Genomic DNA, 26,556 nt, shown 5'->3' with positions numbered 1-26,556 from the left:
TTATTTTAACATTCCTTTGTTCAGAAGAACATCTTGGTTTCTGATAGAAAAATAAGCTTGTATGTAACTTGCATATGTTTGTGTGAGTTGGGTTCACAGCATGAATCACAGACAAATTGAGATCTTCACTACTTAAGAAGTAAATGAAAGGAAATATTAGCACCATACTTGGGAAACAAAGGGTCAAGACAGAAGTGATCTACCTTTAATCCCAGCACTGGGGAGGCAGAGGCAGGTGGATCTCTGTGAGTTCGAGGCCAGCCTGGTTTACAGAGTGAGTACCAGGATAGGCTCCAATAGAGATAGAAACCCTATCTCTAAAAAAGAAGAAGAGGAGGAGGAGGAGGAAGAGGAAGAAGGGGAGGAGGAGAAATGGGAGGGGGAGGGGGAGACTTGCAAACTTGGAGACATTGGTTGGAGAGAAAGGGTATTTATGACTCCAACCTGTGTGCTCACATGCTGGTTTTCATTTGACCCCTTTTTTTGTTTGTTTGTTTTCCTTGTTTTGTTTTGTTTGTTTTTGAAAAGGAACCACATCTAGGCAGAGTTTCCCAAAGATCAGAAGTCACCTGGTCATAACCTATAGCACCGGTGTTTTGTGTGAAATTGTCATCTGTCACTTGGCAGGCAGCAGTTATCTGTGTGAGCATACCACACCCAATGGAGTGGCTTCCTGTTTAGGAAGCCCTCCCTCACATGTTTGTCCAGCCTCAGGTCTATATGGCTAGCCACACCGAAGAAGCTGTGGCAGTCTTAACAGACTTGGCTTCCACGAAGGAAATCCTCTCCAAAAAAGAAGCAATTCCTGGTGACATTCACATGTCTGATAGCTAAGGGGAGCATCTACTGGGTGCAGCAGGAAAATGGGGCAAAAGGCCTCACAGCAGGTGTCTCCCAAGGACAACCAGGAGGTCCTTGCCATGTGTGAGGTGGTCAGCGCAGCTGTTGCCCACGCGGCACAGAAGCTAAAGGAGTACCTGGGGTTTGAGTACCCACTGAGCAGACTCTGCCTGGCAGCAAGTACACTGAGTGAGATCTTCCTTGTCCACTTCATCACTTTCTGCCAGGACAGGGGGGCTGATGAGTGGCTCACCACCACTAAGATGACCAAGCACCAGGCCTCGCTGTTTGGAGCAGACTGGATTTGGACCTTCTGGGGACCCGAAAAACAAATACGGCTTCAGGTGGCAGTGCAGACCCTGAGGATGGCTTCTCCTCCTCCCCTGAGGGACCCAAAGTCCTGTGAGTCAAGGGGAGAGGAGTCTTGCCCGAAAGGCAGATTTGGTAGGCTGGAAGAGTTCTGTAACTTGGTGGGAGAGGACTGTTTGGGCCTGATTATCGTCTTCAGCGTGCCCGGAAAGCCTAAAGCCATCAGAGGAGTTGTCCTGGAGAGCGTCAAAAGTGGGATGGTGAAGAGCCAACTGCCGGGGCGCAAGGCTGTGGAACAGTTTCTGCTGGAGACAGAAGACTATGTCTCCATCAAAGAGCTGCTGGGAAACTGTCTGCGTAGAAGAGATGGGCTGAGTGACATGGGCAAGGTTTATATTAGCATTCTTTAAACTGGGCGTGTTGCTGAGACTGGTCTGGCAGATAAAACAGAAAAAAAATTCAGCAGAGTGGGGTTAATCCCCAACATTGACTGAAAGTGATTGCCTGGGTCAAAACTTGTTAGTGTCACAATTATGGAAAGGGAGAAAAATAAACCACAAAACCTCTAGCTGTGTCTTAGGGAAAACTTAATTTAGTCTTCGTTTACTTAAAAATAAAAAATTAGGCGAGGTAATGATAAAGATATGCGTAAATTTTGATTTGCAAAACTAAAGTTGTCTTTGACTAGTCTTATGGTCACAAGCGTGCAACGTTACTGATATTGTCAGGGGAGCAACGGGTGTAAAGACATTTGGGCTGCCAGTCTCCCCACGGCCAGTCCTCTGAGCCTCTCCTCCACTCATGCTCCTTCCCAGCACGTCTGCACCTGAAGGACTTCCAAAGGATTTTTTAAAATATGTATTTATTTATTATGTGTGCTGTGTTCTGTCTGAATGTCTGCTTGCATACCAAATCTCATTACAGATGGCTGTGAGTCAGCATGTGGTTGCTGGGGATTGAACTCAGGACCTCTGGAAGAGCAGCCAGTGCTCTTAACCTCTGAGCCACCCCTGCCCCACTTTCAAAGGATTTAACTTAGGATTCAATTGAGTGTTAGCTTTACCCATGATTTACTAAGTCACCTGTGAAAGAATTCCTTGCTACAGTATCTGTATTTGCAGTAAGGAATGTTTTTTCAAACAGAAAAGTCATTTTTGCTTAAAAGTCTTCCTGGGCTTAACAATACGAAGAGTAATGTCCTTTATTTATTGATCTCATATTGGGCCCATGATTTGAATATATTACCATAATTTGCGCATAAGGCTCTAATAAGAAGTAAGTACTTGTTTCTATTTGTCAAATCAAGGATGTGTGTCATTCCCAAGTCGTGAGCTGTTAACAGAAAGTCAGTCTCCACTTAAGGCTCTGACTTTTCCAGCAATACATAAGGTAAATTTGACTCTTGAGTAGCTGCAAGTGTTGGGAACACAAAGGTGTTCCCCTGCAAGGAAGCTGGTGGTTGTCCTTCCTCAATCCTGCTCATGCTCTGCGGCTGCCCTGGTGTGCGGCCCTTGGGAAGCATGGGCTTAAGTGGTGTGGTGCTGCTGACAGCATCCCACCCAGTACTGGGGAGGCTGAGGTAAGATAGCTCTGAGGGTGAGGCCCAACCTGGGTTACGTGGTGAGTTCCAGTTCGGCAAGGGCTACGCAGAGAAACCTGTGTCCAAACAACGTGGACCAAATCTCTCCACACCCACCCTCCAAGAACACTTATTCATTTTTATGGGGCTTCCCATGGCCTTGGTCCTGTCTGTGTTTGGAAATCTGGGGCTCCTGCAAGGCTGGATGACATCGTGATCATGATGGCACCAGACGGCATGCTGGGCTGCCATCTGAAGTAAGAAACGCATTTGAGGTTATGATCTGTGTCGCTGGAACTCGTCTGTTCTGCGTTCGTTTAGGAAAGCTCATTGAAGGCCACGGAGTCTGTACCAGGACTACTAACTGGTCGAGGCTGTGTGGGAAGGGATGAGGTCAAACCTGAAGCCTGTGCTCACTCTCCCATTTCTACCTACTCCTTCGCTGAGCTGGTTTTTCTCAGGTTGTGCGCTTCTCTGTCAGTCTCCAGCCTTTTCCACCCTGTTCTGGGACTCAGGCATCCAGTTACAAGTATCAAGTGGGTTTCCAGCAGTGCCTGTCTGATTGCCCCTCCTGTGACTCCATCCTTCTCAACAGGCCATTGTCACTTCCAGGGTACTTTGGTAATCCCATTTGCTTTGTCCCACTCCTTCCTCCACCCCACTGTATAAATGTCTTTTCCCTTGTTAAACTAACAGGGTGTGCCAGTTTGACTTCTAGAATCCTAATGCCTCCTGTTCTTTTCCACTCAGAGGCTAAGGATGAAGGGAGTGGGAAGGGTGTGACCCATACCTACACTCTGGAGGCTGGGGCAGGAGAATTCCCACAAATTCATATCCAGCCCACACACACACTCTCAAAAACAAACAAAACAAGATGACAATACCTATTTTGTAATGCTGCTCTGAAATCCAGAGTCTTTGGTGTTTAGCACTAATCCAAGCCCACTGAGTCCCTCTCTGCCCAGCACACAGAGAACATAGATTCTGTTATTTCGATGTGGGCAAAGCCTAAACAGCCTGCTCTTGTTTTCTCTCCACTGAGCCTTGTGTAAACACCGTGCAAGTTTAAAAAACAGCGGCTCCTAAACCCCTCCTGTTCGGAACAGTCACTCAGACAAGTCCTGGGGAAAGGAAGGGAGGAGTTTTTGTGATCCCCGTGGCATCTCCTAACTTCAGGAAAGACATGAGTACACAGCCTCTTCAGCCTTTCTTTTCCGTTCTTGACGCGCATTCAGCCTGAGCCCCCTCCTTAAGGAAGTTAGAATGAGACAGAGCCAGAAGCCAATTCTATTCTGGAAATTGGCAGGGGATCCAGTGTTTAATACTGCAGCAAATGAGTATCAATACACATGATTACTTATCAATTAACTTTAAACAATGTAAGATGCGACTGAGGATAAAGGTCAGTGGTGGAGTGCTTGCCTAACATACGAAAGGCCTCCATCCCCCGCATGGAAGAAACAAACAAACCCAACATTAAGGAAGATGACTGCTAATAGAGACCCACATCTCCTCTCCCAGGCAGCATGGTATTTGTGATGGTGGTTAATCACAGATTGTTAACTTAGCTGGATGTAGAACTGCCAAGGAAATACACCTCTGGGTGTGACTGGGAGTTTGGAAGATCTGTGACAGTGTGAGCAGCACCATCCCACGGACTGGAGGCCTAAGACTGAGCACAAAGGAGGAAGAGCTCAGGCGCCAGCTTTCTGACTGGGGAGGCTGCTCACAACCAGCCTCAGGATCCTGTGGCTATGACAATGCACTGTGCCCTCCAGACTGTGAGCCCAAATATCCCTTCTTCCTTAAGTTGCTTCAGTCAAGCATCTTGTCACTGTCAAAGCTAATACAGTACTCAACGGTGTAGAATAGACAGCTGCTTTCGCCTTGTACCCAACGAGCATGCTCCTTAAAAAAAAGGGGGTTAGTATAAATGGATAGGTTTTTTCACAGATCATGGCTTACTGTCTATTGGACTGAAAGACCCCCAGAGGCTCAGGCCCCCAGGATCTCAGTCCAGGACTGAGACGACCCCAATCACCAGGCAGAGTCAAAAGCTTGATGCAAACTACACAAGGCTTTATTGTAGTTGTTTAATGAGCTAACCCCATGTTAGCTCGGGCCTTTCATCCACCCACCATGGCAGATGGCTAGGAAAGATGCCTCCAGCCATGGCATGTAGATCTTATAGGACAGTGTAAGGGGAGTGTCTAGGGGTACGCACAGGCTCAGGATTGGTGTGGCTCCAGGCTTGGAGGGTTTGCCCTGTGTTGATTGGTCAACTGGTTGTTATGGTCCATAGGCCCTCCCAGGGTGGTTGCTATGTTCTGCGTGTCATTGCTGTGCACTTATCTGTAAAGCACAGCGGTAAAGCATAGCACCACCAGCTAACTTCTGATTGGTTCCTTGCCACGAGGCAGGCATCTGACCTCCTAGTGACCAAGGCAAGGTCAGGCAAGCATGTGCTAGGCTGTAATGGCTGCCGAAATGGGAAGCTGGTCTCTTCAGGACAAAGGCCTGTTTTATGCCCTGTCAATCCAACCATGCGAAGAATGAAGTCCCCATTCTTGGGGGTTTTCTATCTCATGGTGGATGGCACAGTAAATATATGTATGTATTTTTTCCAGCGCATCTTTAGATATTGCTGAGGATTCTGTTAGGGAAAGGCATAAAGGCCAGTGAGATGGCTCAGTTGGTACTGGATTCTTTTTGAGGTATGATCTAAGTGCATAATGTGTAGCCTAGTCAAGCCTTGAGTTTGCAATCCTCCTGCCTCTGACATTCTGGGTGCCCCCCCCAAAAAAAACCAACAATAGAGGTTGGGCAGGCAAGGTGGATCCATGGTAAAGGCCCTTGCTTCTGAGCCTGACAACTTGAGTTTGATACCTAGGACTCAAAAGTGAAAAGGGAGAGCTGATTCTGACTCCGTGAATGATGTGCGTATGTGCACATATACAAGCTTTTTAATTGAAACAAACAAACTAAATACAGATAAGGCAAAAAGTAATGCTCCAGAGACACCTAGATTAATTAACCACCATAGAATGAGGAGGCTAAGATGTATTTTTAAAATCTCTTGAGGTAGTTTTAAACCAAGATTGAGACCCATGTTTTGTTTTGTTTTTTTCCTTTTGACACATGGGCTCACTTTGTGTCACTGGCTGACTTGGAACTCACTATGTAGACCAGGCTAGCCTCCCCAACAGAGGTCCACTTGCCTCTACTGGGTGCTGGGATTAACAGTGAGTCCTACCATGCCCAGTGGGGACCCATTTTTTAAAGGATATTTATTTGCCTGTTATTTTATATGTATTGGTGTTTTCCTCTGCATGTACGTCTGTGCATCCCATGCATGCCTGGTGCCTGTGGAAACTGGAATTGCAGATGGCTGTTAATCACCATATGGCTGCGGGGAATTAAAACCTCCACCATCCATGAAAGGAGAAAACCAAAGCACCAGTTCTCCTGCTAGTGTGGGCAAACCACACGCGCACACATACAGGCTCACACACCCAGGCTCTCTCTCACACACACACCCAGGCTCACACACACAGGCTCTCTCTCTCTCTCTCTCACACGCGCACACACACGCTCACACACACACACAGGCCCACACACTCACAGGCTCACACCACAGGCTCTCTCACACCCGCACACAGGCTCATGCACACACATGCTCACACACGCACACACAGGCACGCACACACATGCTACACACACACCCAGGCTCACACAGACACATGCTCACACTCACAGGTTCACACTCACACACAGGCTCTCTCTCTCTCTCTCACACACACACACACGCGCACACACAGGCACGCACACATGCTCACACACACGCACACACAGGCTCGCGCGCACACACATGCTCACATACAGGCTCACACAGGCACGCACACATGCTCACACACACGCACACACAGGCTCGCGCGCACACACGCACACACGCTCACACACACGCGCGCGCGCGCACACACATGCTCACATACAGGCTCACACAGGCACGCACACATGCTCACACACACGCACACACAGGCTCGCGCGCACACACGCACACACGCTCACACACACGCGCGCGCGCACACACATGCTCACATACAGGCTCACACAGGCACGCACACATGCTCACACACACGCACACACAGGCTCGAGCGCGCACACACGCACACACACAGACACACAGACACACAGACACACACACACACACACACACACACACACGGCTCACAACAGCCCCGATTCCACGCCCCCTGCCGGCCGCTGCGGGCAACACGGGCACGTGACGCTGAGACACGCCGGCCGACGCCAATACTCATAAAATACACAATAAAAGGGAAGGGGACGGCTCGGAGCATCGATTGCTTTGCAAACAACAACACAAACGGGACAGAGCGGCAGGCGGAGGCCGCGGGACTCCTGGGTCACGGTCCCCAGGCCTGCGCACCAGCCCGCAGGGAGCCGCCGCACCGCTTACGTTCGTTCCCACGCTTACGCACTTCCGGCCCCGCCCCATCCGGGCGGCGGGCTTCCGCTCCGGCTCGTCCTCCTCCAGCCATGGCGGTCGCGGCGCTGCAGCTGAGGCTGATCCTGTGCCCGGGGTCGCGCGGCCTGCGCAGCTTCGCCTCGGCCGCCAGGCCCGCGGCCTCGAGAGGCGGCCCGCGTGAGTGCGGGTGGCGCGCGCCGGCGGGTGGGCCCGGCTCCTGTCGCCCCGCAGCCGCCGAGCCCGGAGCGGGCGAGCCGCGTGCGGGCCGGCGCGGGCCGGGTGCGAGCCGCGGGTGGGGGGCGGTGGGGGCGGGGAGCACTGCGGTGTGAGGGCCTCTCCTGCAGGGCCCGCCTGCCCACGCCTCCGTCCTCCCGCCCTCGCCCTCGCCCTCCTGAGGGTCCTCTCTCCGCAGCATCGTCTTCCCCCTTCCTGGGTGGAAATCCGTCCACAGGTGGTTTTGGGAGAACTTCCTGGGGGCCCGTCCGTCTCCAGGTTTCCATGGGCAGAGGCTGGCGTAACTAGTGAGGCTCACGCCCTGCGTGTACACAGTGCACAGTTGCAATAAAATGTATTGCCACCAAGAATAAGAAGGCAGGGTGATTGATGTTCCCTTGAAGAAGGGACTTCTCAGGCAGGGTAAGATAGTGAGGAGAGGCCTCAGAGGAAAAGACATTCGAACAGCCCTGTGAAGGTTTGAGAGAAAGGCACCGATGAAGGACGAGGAGGAGGAGGAGGAGGAGGGCCACCCTGACCCGCTATGTGCGTAAAGGGGCCAGTGTGGTCCAAGATGCCAGAATTAGAGTAATGGTCTGAATTGTAAGGGTTTGGAGTCATGTGGCTTTGATTTGGGCTTAGGTTTTATTGGACGTTGAGGATCACCCTAGAACAGACCTAAGCTTGCTTTCTTTTCTGAAAGATCCCTGGCAAGCTGTGTGGTGAACTCAACTTCAGCAGGGGAAGACTGGAGGTCGGTTTGGAGGCTGTTGGTGTTGCAAGTGAGACGATGGTAACAGTGATTTGGTGTGCAGGGTGTAGTTTTTTGAAGGTAAAGGCAATGGCATCTATTGATGGATTCGATAGGAGCCTTGAGGGTAAATCTCACACCTGACAGGTCTCCCCCCAGCCATTGAGTGAGTGAGTGTCAGTACCATCTGCAGGGACTGGAGAGAAGGAGGAAAGCAAGGCCTTAGCCAAGCCTGCCTTGTCGTTGACACACGTTAAATAGCTTGCCCTCTGTTCTTTCTTCGGTGTCAGCCATACTGAGCTCCAGGTTACTGGTTTCCACATTGTGCGATCACTCTTGTTCTCTCTCTCTCTCTCTCTCTCTCTCTCTCTCTCTCTCTCTCTCTCTCTCTCTCTCTCTCTGTCCCTCCCCCACTCCTTCCCCAAACCCCCCACCCTCTTTCTGTCACTGGGAAGCTATTCTATAGCACAGGGTTCTGTGGATTGATGCAGATGTGGTCAGATGCTGAGCCTTATTCGTGCTTCTCAATAGCAAGCGTGAGGGACTCAGTGTGATGCAGGCACTCCTTATCTGTGTCACTGAAGAGTGGATTAGAGTGCCCCATCATAGCAGAGACCAAGGGTTACTGCTACAAAGTTCCTGCTGTCTTAAATGCTCTTCCACAGCTCTTTACCTTCTGACCAAGGGGTATTACTTCAGAATATCTTGGAGTACTCGTAGTTCCATTATTGAAAACGGAATTCCTCTGAGAAGTTGAAGCAAGCACACTCCAAATGCCCACAGTCCACTGCAGGACCATGGGCTTTGCCCAGTCAGAGCTCAGGTACCAAGTATCCAGAGTGAATCCCACACAATTGAACATTGAGTTGTTTATGTTTTGGGAATTTAGTTTTGCTTTGTTTGGGTTGTGACTGTGCCCTGGTTCTTCCGTCTTGAAGTAGGAAAGTACTTGCTTTTGATTTTACAGGAGTCCCCAGCTGAGAGACTGACTTCTAAAAGAGATTTTAAGTTTTAAAAGAAACTTTGACTTTCAAAGAGACTGAATTTTAAAGTGTTTAAATTTGTAAAGACTGTAAATGTTTTATATTGTGATTTTGATGTTAATGTGTCATCTTGGGGATGAACTAGAAAGGAAAGGTTATGGCTTAACAGTGATATGTTTGTTTGTCAAATTGACAAGGAGTGCATTGTCCTGGGTAGTTTTATATCAGCTTGTTACAAACCAGAGCCACCTGAAAGGGGAGAGCCTCAATTGAGAAAATGTCTCCATAAGATCCAGCTGTAGGGCACTGTCTTAATCAGTGATTGCTGGGGGAGGGCCACGCTCATGTGGGTGGCCCCATCCCTGGGCTGATGATCTTGGGTTCTATAAGAAAGCAGGCTGAGCAAGCCAGTTAGCAGCACCCTCCATGGCCTCTGCATTGGCTCCTGCCTCCAGGTCCCTGCCTTGTTTGAGTTTTTGTCCTGGCTTCTTTCAGTGATGGACGTTGATTTGGAAGTGTAAGCCAAATAAACTTCCTCCCTAAGTTGCTCTTTGGTCCTGATGTTTCATTGCCTCAATAGAAACCCTAGTTAGGATAAGTGTATAAACTGAAAAGGGATTCCCTAGGAGACTTAGCTCTCATGGTTACAGAGGTGAAGACTGCCCATGACAGACCATCTGCAGGCCAGCAGCACAGGCGTCAGCAGTGGGGGCCAGACCATCTGTAGGCTAGCAACAATATTGAGAGCAAAAGCTGTATTGTATTCATTACTGTGTTCCTAGTTTGTGATAAACAGTAGAACTTTTGAAAGAGTCAGTGTTGTGGGATGAATAAAAATATGTCAGAAGGCCGGGCGTTGGTGGCGCACGCCTTTAATCCCAGCACTCGGGAGGCAGAGGCAGGTGGATCTCTGTGAGTTCGAGGCCAGCCTGGTCTCCAGAGAGAGTGCCAGGATAGGCTCCAAAGCTACACAGAGAAACCCTGTCTCAAAAAAACAAAACAAAACAAAACAAACAAAAAATGTCAGATGAAGAAATGAGGGAGGTGTGGCCAAGCAGAGAACAGAGTTGAGAGAATGACTAAAAGGCCTGGTACTGAGAAAGCACATTGCAGCTTTTGTGGAGCTCTTGTAGGTAAGGCTGGAGACAGTGGACCAGAACACAAGAAATCTTGTATGCTATGCTACAGTGACCTTAATTTCTTGTCCTTTGAGTTTCTTGAATGTAAGTGGCCTCTACAAAGTACAGTAATAATACTTGTATTTGTCATAAGAAAGGCTAAAGGAAGCGATAATAAGTCATCTTAGCAGAGAATATGCGTGTAAAAGTACTTAGTAAGTGTAGCTATTTCTACAGCACAGCAAGCACTCCTTAAAGCATGCATAAAATAAGCTGTGTTAAAAGTACTTTTGGTATGCAAGGGATCCATCTACTTCTACAGTCCTGTGACTTAAATGTTATGCTCATGAGTTTGTTATCGGTAATTTTTGTCATTGGACATTTCAAATCAGTTACCTTTAAAGATTCAAAATACGAGGCTGGAGAGATGGCTCAGAGGTTAAGAGCACTGACTGCTCTTCCAGAGGTCCTGAGTTCAATTCCCAGCAACCTCATGGTGGCTCACAACCCTCCATTATGAAATCTGGTGCCCTCTTCTGGTGTGCAGTCATACATGGAAGCAGAATGTTGTATACATAATAAATAAAATCTTTTAAAAAAAAAAGATTCAAAATGCTTAACTCTAACTAGGTATTTTAATTTGAGAGTATCAACCTACTGTACTACAAACCTTAAAATTAGTGGAAGTATTTTGTTAGCTGAGTGTGGATGTTTCACACCTGTAATCTCAGCTCTGGGGAGACTGAGGCAGGAGGATTGCAGCCAGTTAAGGGCTGCAGTGTAAGACCCTCTCATATAAAAGGAAGGCAGATTTCTTTGTTGCTACTGGATTTCTTTGTTTTAAACTTGAAGAAAATAGTTTATTCCATTTTCACATTACTAAATGGCTTAAGCTGTGTTAGAACTGCAGGCCAGTGATTTTGAACAATGATACATTATAAATTTTTGTCTTCCTTGATGTAAAATAAATACATAAGTTTTTGTCTTTTAGGTTCGGCATCCAGAAGTGAACGGCCATTAAGAAGAAAGGTACACATGTATTTACTTGTCTTTATATGATTTCTGAAGTCCTAAAGTGAGGCAGAGAGGGTATGGCCGGAGGGGGCTTTGAAGGGTCTCTGGGTAGCTGCCATAGTCCTGATAGTAGTTAGTCTAAGATTTCGTAAGCTGTAAGAGGCAGGCTCACCCAGCATGCCCAGAAAACAGGTACAGAGCCAGAATACAGGCTGGCCATGGCTCCAGGGTTAGGGATGCATCTGCCTCAACAGATGTTCTCCTCTGGGCATCTTTAGGAGTTTGGGTCAGGTGATGAGCATGGGGTCAAAGGCCCAAGCATCAGTACTCATCTACAGCAGTAATTTTCAGAGGAACTTTACTCACTCTGGGGCATGTATCGCCCTGATGCTGATATTTAGAAGGGCATTACTAAATTTTGCCAGCCTAAGCCCAATTTTAGAAAAATACTTATTTTTTTATTTATGCACATGTATTTGTGTGTGTGAGTTTATGTGCACCATGTACATGTCTGGTGCTTGTATAGCCAGAAGAGGCTATCAACTCCCTGGAACTGAAATTTCAGGTGGTTGTGAGCCCCCGGTGTGGGTGCTGGGGACAGAACTTGAATCCTTTGCACAAATAGTAAAGGCTCTCAACCCATGAGCCACACCACTAATCCGAAACCCTACCTTTATATGGAGGCCATCCCCTTGTACGTAACACTTTCAAATGCATGCAGATGTGTTCATGTGATTGACTATGCTTTCTAGTCATTATCTCTGGCTTGCAGACATTGTGCATTTTTAAATCTGTTTAACCTTGATTAATCTATCTCAAAGTGCTTCCTCTTTATTTTTAAAAAAAATTGTCTGTGTGTGTGTGTGTGTGTGTGTGTGTGTGTGTGTGTGTGTGTTGTGGCACGTGTATGAAGACCAGAGAACAACTTTCAGGAGTCAGTTCTCTCTACCATGTGGGTCCCAGGGATTGAGCTCAGGACATCAGGCTTGGTGGCAAGCACCTTTACCTGCTGAGCTGTCTCACTGGCCCCTAGATATTGGCATTCTCTTACCTCCCCTACTCTCAAGTTCCTCCCTACTCCTTCCCGAACCCTCCACTGTTTTCCTCCTCCTTTTGAGGCAGGGTGTCCTGTAGCCCAGGATGGCCTTAAACTTGCTTTGTAAGAATATGACCTAGAACTTTTTTAAAAAGTTTAAATGTTTATTTTTACTTTGTGTGTATAAATGTATATAGCCTGTGTGTATGTGTACATGTGTGCCTGGTGTCCAAGAGGGCCATGAGAGGCTGTCAGACTGTCTGCAGCTGGAGTTACACACAGTCATGAGCCACCGTGCGGGTGCTGGGATCTGAACCTGGGTCTTCTGAAAAAGTAGACGGTGCTCTTACCTGCTGAACCATCTCTCCAGCCCCTGGCCTAGAGCTTCTGATCACTTCCCAGGTGCTGGTGTCATGGGTATGCACCACCATACCTAGTGCTGAGGTCCAGTTCAGAGCTTTGTGCGAGCTAAGCACCATTCTACCAACTGAGTCACGTCCCCAGCCCTGTCTCCAAGTTCTGAACATTTCCTCAAGTGTGGGTTTACATCATTGAGGTTTTTATAAACTTCATAAACATACTCCATAAACCTCATGAAGAAATTGTTAATTCTCGTGAAGGAAATGTGACATTAAAGGAAAGCTTGTCATGGTTTGAAGCAACTGAACAGAGATATTTATGCTGAGTTAGTGTTTTTTTACTTGAGCTACAAATTTGTTGGAAATCAGCCTGTTTTACTCGTCGTTGTGTGTAGTGTTCGGGCTGTGTGTCACAGATGGAGTGTGGTGGTCAGAGGACAACTCTGTCGAATTGCTTCTTTCCTTTCACCTTGTGGATTCTCGGGCAGGTTCAGCTTGCCAGGTGTGCACAGCAAGCCTTTTTCTCAGTTCCTCACAGTCCTGGAAATCAATTCTTGTGTAGGATAGTTGAGCTTTATGTATCTTAGTTACAGCTTTTGTCTTAAAATTGAAGAATGAGTTTACATTTAAAATGTAAGTATTTCCTGTTTCTTAGGCTCTGCCTCCTAGGACGGAGAAGATGGATGTTGACCAGGACTGGCCCAGTGTTTACCCTGTCGCAGCGCCGTTTAAACCCTCTGCTGTTCCTCTGCCCATTCGAATGGGGTATCCAGTAAAGAAGGGCGTGCCCATGGCAAAGGAGGGGAACCTAGAGCTTTTAAAGGTAAGTGGCTGGAGCGGGGCTCAGACAGCTCCTGGGTGGGTGTAGGCAGACTTTTCTGTCCTGCCAGCCCACTCCAAATAACCACACGGAGACTTATTATTAATTACAAATGCTCAGCCGATAACTTAGGCTCGTTACTAGCTAGCTCTTTCAGCTTAAATTAACCCACATTTCCTAACTGCGCTCTACCATGTGGGGTACCTTTTTTCAGTACACCCTGTTCATCTCTCCCCGCTCTGCGTCTGCTGGCGACCTCAGGCTCCTTCCCCATGCTCCCTCAGTCTGGCTCTCCCGTCCAGCCTCTTTCCAGTTGGCTCCTTATTAAACCAGTAAGAGCAACACATTTTCACGGTGTACAAAAGGGTTATTCCACAGCAGGTGGGTGCTCATCCCCCACCCACCCCCACCCTTGGTGTTAAGGGTCCAGGAGAGAGTAGCTTCCTGTGTTTCAGATCCTTTTTCGGGTAATAACGGATGCTGTTTGAGGTAAAGAAAACTCAAAGAGCCATAGGCATTTAATAAAGATTGATCAATCCTGTGCCTTCTCTGGTCTTTCCTATTGTGTCCTTCAAGTGGAACTAAGGAGAGCAAAATAAAGTGACACTGAGAATCAGAAAGTGCAGATTCCAACTGATAATTGATTTTCTATTTTTAAGGAGAATCATAGCCCAGAGTGGCCTCAAACGCACCATGTATCTTCTGCTCTCTTGTTTCCATGTCCCAAGTGCTAGAGATCTAAAACTGTTAAAGAGAGGAGGGGCAGAACAAGACAAGGGGTGCTGCACCCCACCCCACAGTGGGTAGTTGAGACTTGCCCCGGGGGCATTTCCAGGCAGACAGAATAAAGGCTGGAGAGACCTTTTGCATGCTTAGCACCATTATAGAACTTCAAGCAGACAGAGGAGTGTCCCATCCCTGTCGGTGCTGACACCTGTCCTGGGCTGGTGTCACTGAGCATGCTCACTGCCTGACCTGCATCAGCTGTTACCATTTTCCTTTTGTGATCCTGAGGTTTACATTTTATGTTTCAAAAGTAAGAGAACAGCAACAAAAAAAGGCCACCCATCCTGTAATCCAGTGTTTAGTTCTTTCACCTCTGGATTTTAAGTAAATATTTTCTGATCAACATTCAAGATTCTTGACATAGTTTTTAGAGCAACTTAATGTTTTTTAATTTTTCTTTCCAAATGAGTTTCTTTAAGATAGATTGTTTTTTACATGCTTTATAATGCTACATCATTATAGAAGTCATGCTGGTGGGGCTGGGGAGATGGCTCACCACTCAGAAGCATTGACTGCTCTTGAGAGGACTTGACCGCTCACAGCCATCTGGAACTCCTGTCTCAAGGGTCCAGCGCCTGACTCCGTCAGTTCCAGGCATGCACGGTGCACATGTGTACATGCAGGCAAAACACTCACAAAGAAAGAAATAAGACTGAAAAAATAACCCTTAGCCGGGTGTTGGTGGCGCACGTCTTTAATCCCAGCACTCTGGAGGCAGAGGCAGGTGGATCTCTGTGAGTTCGAGGCCAGCCTGGTCTCCAGAGCGACAAGCTACACAGAGAAACCCTGTCTCGAAAAACCTAAATAAATAAAATAACCCTTAGATTCACTTTAAAAAATTAGGCTGGTAAAAGTTACTTGTTTGAAAGGAATCAACTCTTCCACCTTTCCTAAATTTTGACTTTTTGCCTCACTGTGTCAGCATGAATGTGCATATCCTAACTTCATTAAACTGGTCAGTTAGGAGCTGAGTGTGATGGGGCATGCTGAGGATCAGGAGTCATAGCAGGTTCCAGGCTAGCCTGGGCTACAGGAGACTTTCTGAAAAAATTAATAAATAAATATAATCAACTATGTAGTCGAGATTTGGTAGCTTTGTTCATTCAGTTGATAAAGTGCTTATTGTGTGCAAAGCAAAAGTAATATACCAGGTTTCTTGGAGAATTGGGTGATTGACAGATTGCTTTCCTTACGTGCTTTCAAAATTATTATTGCTTTTTTGACTTTTGAGACTGTCTTGTTGTGTAGCCCAGGGTGACCTTGTCTTCACAGTCTTCCTGCCTCAGGCTCCCTGAGTACTGGAATTACAAGTGTGAGCTAACACACCCTGCATGCCTTTAGTTTTACAGTGGACTTGCACGTGGATACTGGAGACACATGGCATAAAGAATACTGGGAAAGTGGTGTTTACTTTTTAATATGATGCTGTCTTGTGAGACATGTAAAATGAAACATGTATGCCACCTGACTCTGATGTATCTGAACTGAATCAGGCAGAATCTACTTCCTGACTGACTGCTTGGAACTAATGCTGTACAAGAGCTGTCAGATTTTACTTTTATGCTGTACTGGGCCTGTGGTTTGGTTTATAAGAAGATCCTCTTCACGTGTCTGTGACATGGCTGGTGTGGTGATGCATACATAGCTGTAGTCCCAGCTACTTATGAGGCTGAAGCAGGACGGTCACTTGAACCTGAGTTTGAAAATATCTGGGAAATATATTGAGATTCCAGCTCACAAAGAATGGGGTGGGTGGGGGAGATGTGGCTGTAATTTATCCTATTAAAATGTCTATTTCAGATCCCGAATTTTCTGCATTTGACTCCTGTGGCGATCAAAAGGCACTGTGAAGCTCTAAAAGGTATGTTTCCTTCTGGGAACTGAGGACCGGTTTATAGCGAAAACTCTGGAGTCTATGGAGATAGATCCTCATGTTCTAAGTCACTGTTTCTTTCCTTTTTGTTTTGTTTTGTTGAGAGGCTCTTGTTCTTTGTTGGGTAGCCCAGATATTGCTATGTAGCCCAAGCTAGCCTGAAATTAATAGTACTCCTACCAAAGCCTTACGGGGTAGTACTCCAGGAAGGCACCATCCCCCTGCCTCTTGCATTAAACAAATAGTCATAAGTAGTTTAAGATGCTGTGTATAGGCAGTTGGTGTTTGTTGTTGTGATCACTGCTTGCACGTGCTTTACCGTATGCATATTTGTGATTCATGTGCATCCCTAGTGTCCAAGAAGCCCAGAACAGAGTGTCTAATCCCCTGGACCGAGTTGTACATGGTTGTCAGCCAGCACTGATTGAGTACTGGGAACCAAACCTAGGTCCTTCCTCTGGAAGAGCAGCCAGTACTTGTAACTGCAGAACCACCTCTTAGCCCTTCTTAAATAATTTTTGCTGAGCACTATAAACTCATCGAAAATAGAGGTTGAAACCAAGGTGTAGTTATGCACACTGTAGTTCTGGAGGTCAGTAGACCCAGCCAAGAGAATGGGCAAACAGAGTGTCAAAAGAAAAACAAAAAACAAAACAAACAAACAAAAAACTAACAGACAAGACAAAAAGAAACAAAAAACAAAGGGAAGCCATAATTTTTTCTCAAATTGCCAGATGGTAGACTCTGTTACCTTAGTTTCATTTACATTTAAAAATAAACACCATTGTGAATATTTAATAAATACTCAATAGCAAACGCAGATTGTAGATGGATTTTCCTTTGGGCCACCAGCACACAAATAATGACAAAGAGACTTATTAATTGTGAAAGCTCCACTTTAGCTTAAGCTTCTTCCTAACTGGTTCTTATAACTTAACCCATAGCTTTTAATCCACATTCTTTTATGTGGCTCGGTTACCTTTACTCTGTCTGTCCGTCCTGCTTCCTCCAAGTCTTGTTGTTACTCCTCCGCCTTTCTTCTTCCCAGCAGTCTCTGACCAGAAGTCCTGCCTATCTCTTCTGCCTGGCTGTTGGCCATTCAGCTTTTTGTTACAGCAATCACAGCAGATGGCCAGTGTCACTGTAAGAATGTGAGGCTCAGAGTTGCTTGTTTTTGATGGTGCCGTTGTGTTTGTAGTGTGTACTGCCTTTTTCACTGGAGTGGACTAATATGTTTGTAGAAGTTAAATGAGTGTAAGAAGCCACAGTGAACCTCTCCTAAAATACTGTCCTTCAGGTCAGCACATTTATTCAAAAACTGAGTTGATACATTGTGTCACATTCTTGGTCATCCTACATAAAATGGGTTCAAATGTGAAAGTATATAATTTAAAAAACACATTGTTTTTGAAATTTCCATACATATCCCACTAAGTCCATTTTGTTCTGCCCATATATACACTCATGGGTGTGGGGCCGTCCACTGTAGCATGTGTTGACCTAGTAGGAGTAAGAAAATCTGATCTCCCTCTCCAAGAGGATGTCAGCCACCTGGGGACTGGTGAAACCCCTCCCCACTCTGTGACTCGAGTGGTCTTGTGTGGGCAGCCACGGCTACTGAGAGTTCAGGAGCACAGCTACAGTTTTCCACTCCCCTCTTCTGTGATGGTCCCCAAGCCTTGGGGGGTGGTAATGGAGATGTCTCATTTGTTGTTGAGCATCCCAAACTCTTTAGCCAGTTGTAAATTTCAAATTCACCACTGTCCCCTGCTGTGATGTGGGCCTAGAGCTGCCCAAATCTGTGGGTATAGATATGTGTTTAGAGAGTTAGCATGGCCACACCCGGGGCCCGTGTGCCTCCTACTTGTGGGTTCTTGACCAGGTTTGCAGTATTGGGCATGTGTTTCCTCCTGATTGATTGCCTGCATACTATCTGTGTCACTGTTGCACACATGGGCACATCCTGCTATATCATTTGTTGTTGTAGCTTGTGGTTCATAGCTGTGGGAGACCCTTGATGATTCTTTTGCCCCCAGCAGCCTGCATAGCAACTTCAGAATTATGTCAACTAGCCAGTGGGGAGGAAGCCTCCTGATCAGTACCAGCTTGACTTCTTTGTGTCCTGTGACCACATTGTCTTCAGCAATAGAGTCTCACTGTCAAGTTCTGATGGATAACAAAGGACGGTGGCAACTGTTTGTGCTGCTTTCAAGGCCTCCAGGACACCCCTAACAACAGCTCTGCCCAGGCACCCCACACTGGACTCGATAGTCTACCTGCTTGATTCTTGCTTGTAGGTGGGTTCAGCCCTTACTGTTGAGTTAGAGAAAGAACTTGTGTAGCCTGGAGAGAACACTGCAGCTTTAGCAATAGATTCAAGTGAGCGAGACTCAGACTTAAGAGTGCAGGATGATGCTTAGTAGCAGAGCAGCCTTGGGGTCAGCAATGGGATACCACACAGCAAAATGTGTTTGTTTGAGTCAGGGTCTTGCTGTGTAACCCAGGTTAATCTGAAACTTGCTCTATAAAACAAACTGGCCTCCACCTTGTAGTGATCTTCCTGCCTCTGCCTCCAGATTTCTACCATTACAGATTTGGTCTGATTGATTGTTTTAAAATATTAACAACTTAAATGCGTGTATGTGTTTAATCAAATAGTAGGCGTCTCCTGCTTTTTCATCCCTGCCTCTCCTAGAAAAATCTTTTATTCATTACTTAGCTCTTGTAGCTGCTTCCAGAGGACAGAGTGTATTTGTACTTACAGTATGTGCTTTTGTGTGCTGTGCAAGTAAGTAACAGAAGTAGCTGCAGGAGCATGGCCCTGCTGTTGTTCCAGATCTGCTGACTTGGAGCAGCCTTGTTGCTCCCTGGGCATTGCTTATATGTTCTTCTCCTTCCCACATAGATCACTGTACTTTTCTTGTCACTATGACAGAGTATCCGACTGAAACAATTTACAGGAGGATTGGTTTGGGTTCACAGTTTGGGGAGTTCTAATCTGTCGAGGGGGAAGGTGTGGCTGTGGGCTCCTGGCTGACAAAGCTGGAGTGTACAGTGGCTTACTGTCTTAGCAGATCAGGAAATAGAGACATAACCCCACACCAATTTCCTCCAGCTGCGCCCAACCTCCTAGAGGTTCACCAGACTCCCAAAGCAGCACCACCAGCTCACCAGTTCCCCCACCCCCACCCCACGCCTCCATCCCAACCCCTTTCTGCTCCCCAGGGAGGGCAAGGCCTTCCATGGGGGATCTTCAAAGTCTGTCCTATCATTTAGAGCAGGGCTTAGACCCTCCCCAGTGTGTCTAGATTGAGAGAGCATCCCTCTGTGTGGAATGGGCTCCCAAAGTTCATTCATGTACTAGGGATAAATACTGATCCACTACCAGAGGCCCCATAGATTGCCCAGACCTCCAAACTGACATCCTCACTCAGGAAACTATGCTAGTTTCCCAGCTGTCAGTCTGGGGTCCATGACTCCCCCTTGTTCAGGTCAGCTGTTTCTGTGGGTTTCTCCAATCTGGTTCTGACCCTTTTGCTCATCATTCCTCCCTCTCTGCAACTGGAATCCAGAGTTCAGCTCAGTATTTAGCTGGGGGTCTCTGCTTCTGCTTCCATCAGCTACTGGACGAAGGCTCTGGGATGGCATATAAGGTAGTCATCAATCTCATTATTGGAGAAGGGCATTTAAGGTAGCCTCTCAGCCACTGCTTAGATTGTTAGTTGGGGTCAAACTTGTAGATCTCTGAACATTTCCCTAGTGACAGATCTCTCTTTAAACGTATAATGGCTCCCTATATTATGGTATCTCTTTTCTTGCTGTCCTCAATTCTTCCCCTGACTAAATCTCTCATGTCCTCCTCTCCCTTCCTCTTCTCCCCTTCTCTTTCTTCTAGCTCCCTCTCCCCTCCTCCCATGCTCCCAATTAGCTCAGGAGATCTTGTCCCTTTCCTCTTCTCTGGGGGACCTTGTATGTCTCTCTTAGGGTCCTCCTTTTTTCCTAGCTTCTCTGGCAGTGTGGATTGTGTGATAATCCGTTGCTCTATGTCTAAAATTCATATATGAGTGAGTACATACCATGTTTGTCTTTTTGTGCCTGGGTTACCTCACTCAGGATGGTTTCTTCTAGTTCCATCCATTTGCCTGCGAATTTCAAGATTCCATTGTCGTCCGTCCCCCCCCCCCCCCCCGCTGAGTAGTACTCCATTGTGTAATTTACCACATTTTCTCCATCCATTCTTCAGTTGAGGGGCATCTAAGTTGCTTCCAGGTTCTGGCTGTTACAAACAATGTTGCTGCGAACATGGTTGAACAGATGCTCTTGTTACATGAATGGGCTTCTTTTGGGTATATGCCTAGGAGTAGAATTGCTGGATCTTGTAGTAGACTGATTCCCATTTTTTTGAGGAGTCACCATACGGATTTCCACAGTGGCTGTACAAGTTGGCACTCCCACCAGCAGAGCAGGAGTGTTCCTCTTTCCCCACATCCTCTCCAGCATAAACTGTCATTGTTTTTGATTTTAGCCATTCTGACAGGAGTAAGATGGTATCTCAGAGTTTTCATGTAGTTGTGTGTGTGTGTGTGTGCGCGTGTGTGTGTGTGCGCGTGCGTGCGTGCGTGCGTGCGTGCGCGTGCGTGCGTGCGTGCGTGCGTGCGTGCGTGTGTGTGTGTATGTGCGCTCATGCTTATATATGGGATAAGCACCTTTGAGTTCTTTCCTTGTCCAAAGCTGTTGGGTATTCTGTAGTTGAAGAGTTAGTTTCTTTGGATGGCCTCCTAGTGTTCCCTGATTATCCTATCAGAAGCACTCTGTTGGTGTGAGAGTACTCGTTTCAACTTTTAGGAAAAGAACAAAATCTACAACATTTTCAAAGTGACAACTGTTCCAAATTGATGTCCTACTTGACACAGATTGAATTCTGTTTTTTTATCTTGTAAAAGCTAGTTAACAAATACATTCCTACATACATGAAAAATGGTATTTTTCACCTTTTTAATTTAAAAAAAGTAGTTTTAAAATTACATTCTTTAAAAATTCTGTGTGTGCGTGCGTGCGTGTGTGCGTGCACATGTGTGTGTGCGTGTTTGCATGTGTCAGGGCATGTGCTTGCCATGGTGTGCATATGGAGGTCAGGGAAACGCATGGGAATCAGTTTTCTCCTTCCACTTGTGGGTCCCTGGGATCAAGCTCAAGTAGTCAGCCAGGGGAGCAAGCATCCCACTCAATGAGTCTTGCCGATCCCATTTTTCTTTTTTAAACATTGTTTTTAAATGTGCTTGTATTCTAGCAACTGTTTTAATACAGGAGTTCTCTGGCTCCTGTACAGCTCATGCAGGAGGGCAGCCCTGTTTCCCACAGCGTAAAGAGCATTTTCATATTTCCTTAATCGTACTTCTGCCATCTCTGGCTTGTGATCGCATCTTCCAGAAGACCCAAGGTTTTCAGCATCGCTTCTCAGTTTCCTTTCAAAGGAAGTCACTTCAGACTCTATATCTAACTAGCAAGTGGAAAATGTGAAATGCAGGGAAGTCAGTAATTTACCAAGGCTTGAATAATCAGTGTCGACGTGAAATAAAAGCCAAGGCTCTTTGACATCGACCCACACTGTGGGACCTATTAGATGAGACGCTAATGGGGTCTATTATGTGCTTTCCACTCGGCTGTGTTTTTTGGACACATATCTTAGGTAATTTAATGTAAAAACTGTAATTATCATCTGGTGATTGAAATGACTTATTTGTAGTTTAAAAGAAAAATATACTCTGTGCAAGACTAAAAGTCGGCAAACTGGTCTCTTATGAATGTGTGGCGGCCTGCAGCATGGTACAGGCCACTGAGCCCACGGTGGATATGGTGGTCAGTCTTGCCCTGCTGGCTTCTCTTCTTCACATCAAAATAGTCTCCATTTCAGTGATGCCTTCCTCCCTCAAACACAGGCGCTAGGGGTTTGTTGTTGTTTTGTGGGAATTTTGTTTTGTTTTGTTTGAATCAGGGTCTTGCAGGGTAGCTCAGTCTGGCAGGCACTCCCCGTGTAGCCCAGGGTGGCCTTGAATTCATGACCTCCTGCTGCCTCAGCACAAGGCACTGAAGTGAGAGAATCTTTGTAACTCACAGTGACGTTTTACTGATGCTGACCAAGTATAAAGGAAGATAAAGTACCACTGTTGGGAAATTGTTAGCCTGGGGAAATGTCACAGGAGCAGGGCCCCAGTGTCCCCCAGGTTATCTGTCCACAGTGATGACCAGCTTCTCTCACAAGGCACTTTGTAGGAGGAAGCCTAGGCCTGTGAGGTCTACCATTTATAACCCAAGGAACCGATTACTCTCAGTTGTTCTTCGGGTGAGGCTCTTCACGGACTGAGAGGAGTCCCCAGTGTGAGAAGTCTTCATCCTCAGCTGAAAACCCTCTTCCACACAGACTTGAGGGAGTGGCCAATGTGAAATCAGATACTAACAACTGTGGGAAGCTGCCAGCTACTCCCCATGAACAAATTGGGAACGAGAGTGCCCTGTCCACATGTTCTTGGAAAATTACTGTGGTCTAGGTCTCAGACCCAGGCCTGCCTTCTGTCTGGAGGGGCTTGCCTGAACATGAGGACAAAATGTTTGTGTTTTCCATTTTACTTGCTGGCTCATCGGGGTCACGTGGGAGAGCAGGGGTTAGTGTTAGGGCCCTCTTGCGATGGTGTCGGTCAGTTTCTGGAAGAGTGTTGACAGGACTTAGCTCCTTCAGGGATCTCAGCTCCTTCTGTTGATCTTCTCTGGTGATGCTGATTTGGGAATGAATTAGCATTGCTCCTTGCTGTTCACAGGCAGTAGATAGACTCTGGGCCCCGAGCTGGCTGCCTTTTATTGGGAGAGAGGAGTCAAACAGCAGCTACTGGCAGAGTCTGACACATCCATCAGGCAGTGTACTCACTTTTGGTGCTGGGGGCTAGGCTAGGATGGACCACAGAAGAAGGGATGAGGAATAGTGTCATGCAGAGGAGAGCCTGTGCTTGCACTGGTGTGACTCCACAGAATGCAAGGACTGTTTGCTAGCCCTTGTTATACTAGGAATCACTTAGGTAACTTTGTATCTTCTCAGATTTCTGCACTGAGTGGCCGGCTGCACTAGACACTGATGAGAAATGTGAGGAGCATTTTCCAATTGAGGTTGATACAGCTGACTATGTGTCATCAGGACCATCGGTTCGAAACCCCAAAGCACGAGTGGTAACATTAAGGGTAAGAACATTTTAAACATGGCGGCTGCCCTTACATACATTGTAAGTGCATTTTGTATGTGATTGTGATTGTTAAACAAATGCCTGTTTTACTGCTCATGCCACGTTGTGTGTTCCGTGGGATGGTGTTGCGTGTGCTTTGTAATCTGATCATTGTATTTCATGGGCATAAACATCGATAACTATTACTAAACAGTCATTAGTTTTGTTCTGTGGAGGTGGTTCTCTCCTTCCACGCTTTCATGAAGTCTGGGGATTAAACTAAAGCAGTGCAGTGAAAGTGAAGGAAAACAAATTCTGTAATACAGTTGCTTTCTTATTTCTGAGACACAAAGTTTAGGGCAGATTTATCTTGCTAGCTGTTACATGGTGGGGAGAGCGTGGCAGCAGGAATGCCCCTGTCCAAGATGGCAGGAGTGTGGGGGCAGCTTGCTTATATCTCTGAATCTGCAAGCAGAGAGCTTGGCCTGGAAGTGGAGCCAGGCCGTAGCATGGGGGCCATTGTCCCAGCTCCCTGATTCCTCCAGCCAGACCCTATTTCCCAAAGGTTCCAAAATGTCAATACAGCATGGCCACCTGGGGAACAAAGTATTCAAACACATGAGCCCATGGCACAGTTGATTCAAACCTCAGCAGTAGTGTTTAGAAGGATCATATTTGTGTGTGTGTGTGTGGCATGTCAACATATACGTGTGCCGATTTTTCTGTGAATGTGTGTGTACACTTTATGTATGTATGTGTTTGTGGTGTGTGTTCATGTGTATGTGTGCATGTGTATATGCTTGTTTTTGTGTGTGTACATGCATGGTTGTTTTTCTCTATGTGCATGCGTGTGTGCGTGTGTGTGTGCGTGTGTGTGTGTGTGTGTGTGTGTGTGTGTGTGTGTGTGTGTGTGTGCTTATCTCTCTGTGTGGGTAGATATGCATGTATGTATGCTTGTTTGTGTGTTTGTGGGCTCATGTGTGTGTGAGTGCTGAGTGCATGCTTATGTTAGTATGTGTGGGAATCCTATGGATTAATCTCTACCTCATTAATTAAGGCAGTACCTCTCATTTCAATCCAAAGCTTGTCAGTGTAGCTAGTCTAGTCAGCCTGCTTGGGGATCCCCTGATAACGTCAGTGGCTGCTGGGGATCTCCATGTAAGACTTTACACTTGCACAGACACTTCTCTGGCCTCTAATCTACCAAATGAAATAGGCATTTATGTTCTGCTCAGTAATCATAGACGTTGTTTAGAATTAGAGACTCTTTGTTTGTAAAGGCTTTACTTTTAAAAGTGCTCTCCTCTGTTAATCTCATATGTTTCTGCAAAAATCCTGTGAATTAAGTTGTCCTGAGAAAACCGAGTCTTTCTGGGAGATAAAGTAACTGGCAGTTACAGAGCAAATGGCAAACGTGGACGCCTCAGTTCTTATGTGTGACACCACAGTTCTGTCACGTTTGTTCTGCATATATGGAGACATTTTATGTACTCACACACTCCTCAGTATTGTGCAGTTCTTGTGTTAATATGTAGGCGTTTGAGACTACCGCATCTCACTACAGCCTCCTGTGTTTGGAAATGGCAGCATTGTTGGGGATAATGTTAGTAGCACAAGACTGTGTGGAAACAGCAGCTTGTAAAACATGTTTGTGAAGAGAGTCTATGACTGGCACTCGGCCTTGAAGTCAAGAGTGTTGGTCCAGCTCAAAGATGAGTCTGCAGTGCCCTTACGGGCTAGCAGGTGGCGTGAGTGTGCCACACAGCCACTTCTGAAGAGCTTCTGAGTGTCTGGCTAAAATCTTTCTATATAAACTATTAATGTGAATATGAGTTTTGAAACAGTGATTGCAATAATAATCAACATCGCTGCCACTTTTTTGAACATCGGCATAAAAATTGGAATTTAAAATATTGTTTAATGTTACAATTTAAAAAGATGTTTAAAAAGAAAAATCACTATATTCTTATTAAGGTATACCTCATATACCCTGTTAGGGTATATCCTCATAGACACTAATATAAAAGACATTCCTTTTACTGTGTGTTGTCACTGTGCATAGATATATGTACATACATTGGATTGTTATGCAGGACTTCAGCTTGCTGTGTTCATGTATATATTTCATCAGTTATCAGTCAGTTATCACAGAATGAATTGCTTATTTATCAAGCTAATAGCCTGCTTATTGATGTGCACTCTCCCCAGAAGGCGTCGCTGGTTCTCACTGCCTGCAGAAGAATGTGATAGTGAGTTGTTTTCTGAGACAGGGTCAGTCTTACTGTGTAACCCAGATGTCTTGAGTTTGGGGTCCTCCTAACTGCTGGGATGGTGGGCTTGTACCATGACTCAGTTCCTTTCTGTTTAAACTTTATTTACTAATTTACCAAATGCTTTCCTACACCGTTGCCAAGGACAAAGCAGACATTGTTCTCACCCTCGGAGGTTTGTGATTGGATGAGAAATGGGGGGGGGTGTGAATAAGCGCTGTGCTCTGGGGTCCCAAGAGAGGCACGGGGTTATTAAACGAAGAGGAGTCTCAGAGTCCCTTTTCTTCCTCATGGGGTTTCAGTTTGTTCTTACTCCTGAAGCCTCCCAGAGAAAGGGAGAAACCATGCTTGCTATGACGTCGTATGGTTGCCGCCTGTCTCTGAAGACTGGTGTTTTGGGAGCTTGGTGCTCAATGGGGCAGTGATGAGCTGGGGCCTGTGGGAGTTCCCCTTGGGGAGGATTAAGTAGTTCTTGTGAGACCTGGATCAGTTCTTCAGGGAGCTAAGCCTGAGCTGCTCTCTTGGCTCCCTGTCCCCTATAGGGCCAGTGGCATGCATGCCCTTGCACCCCCAGAATTCTACATGAATCAACCTTGTTTTTTTTATAAAGCTACTCAACGTTAGATACTGTATTATAATAAAAAATGGGGTGATAATATTTTATTGAAGTATATTCTAGTGTCAGACTTACCTGTCTCTAGTTAATACTGTAATGCTTGACACAGTTCTCTGAGAACTAAAGAGTTCTCATTCAGTCCAGTATTTCCCAGTGTAGTCTCCAGGAAGACTAATTCCATGGAAAGTATAACTACATCTTAAAACTCCAAAATGCTCTAAGAAATACACTGTAAAAAGTCCAGTGTAGAGATGGGCTGGCTGGCACAGGCCTGTCTGTGATCTCAGCACTG

General features: G+C 46.4%; 2 protein-coding genes across 3 annotated transcripts in view; both read left to right on the top strand.

Annotated features, from left to right (window-relative positions):
• The first annotated feature begins 422 nt into the window (after positions 1-422).
• Positions 423-4,496, top strand: Rep15 (RAB15 effector protein). The gene has a single exon (XM_035448673.1). The coding sequence runs from the start codon at positions 864-866 to the stop codon at positions 1,557-1,559; it is 696 nt and encodes a 231-aa protein (XP_035304564.1). The 5' UTR covers positions 423-863; the 3' UTR covers positions 1,560-4,496.
• Positions 4,497-7,240: 2,744 nt separating this feature from the next.
• The window catches only part of Mrps35 (mitochondrial ribosomal protein S35), a 33,719-nt gene continuing 14,403 nt past the window's right edge, over positions 7,241-26,556 (top strand). The window contains exons 1-5 of one of the 2 annotated variants that reach the window (XM_027430076.2): positions 7,241-7,391; positions 11,271-11,308; positions 13,344-13,511; positions 16,095-16,155; positions 23,258-23,397. In XM_027430076.2, coding sequence (XP_027285877.1) covers positions 7,286-7,391; positions 11,271-11,308; positions 13,344-13,511; positions 16,095-16,155; positions 23,258-23,397 — 513 coding nt within the window. In that variant the 5' untranslated portion in view covers positions 7,241-7,285. Of the gene's footprint in view, positions 7,392-10,137; positions 10,295-11,270; positions 11,309-13,343; positions 13,512-16,094; positions 16,156-23,257; positions 23,398-26,556 lie in introns of those variants that run through there. The other variant, XM_027430077.2, reaches the window with a different exon arrangement.

Source organism: Cricetulus griseus, chromosome 8 (genome assembly GCF_003668045.3).
Source record: "Cricetulus griseus strain 17A/GY chromosome 8, alternate assembly CriGri-PICRH-1.0, whole genome shotgun sequence".
Classification (NCBI taxonomy): domain Eukaryota; kingdom Metazoa; phylum Chordata; class Mammalia; order Rodentia; family Cricetidae; genus Cricetulus; species Cricetulus griseus.
Note: the sequence above shows the minus strand (reverse complement) of the source record. Positions and strands in the feature narration are given on the sequence as shown.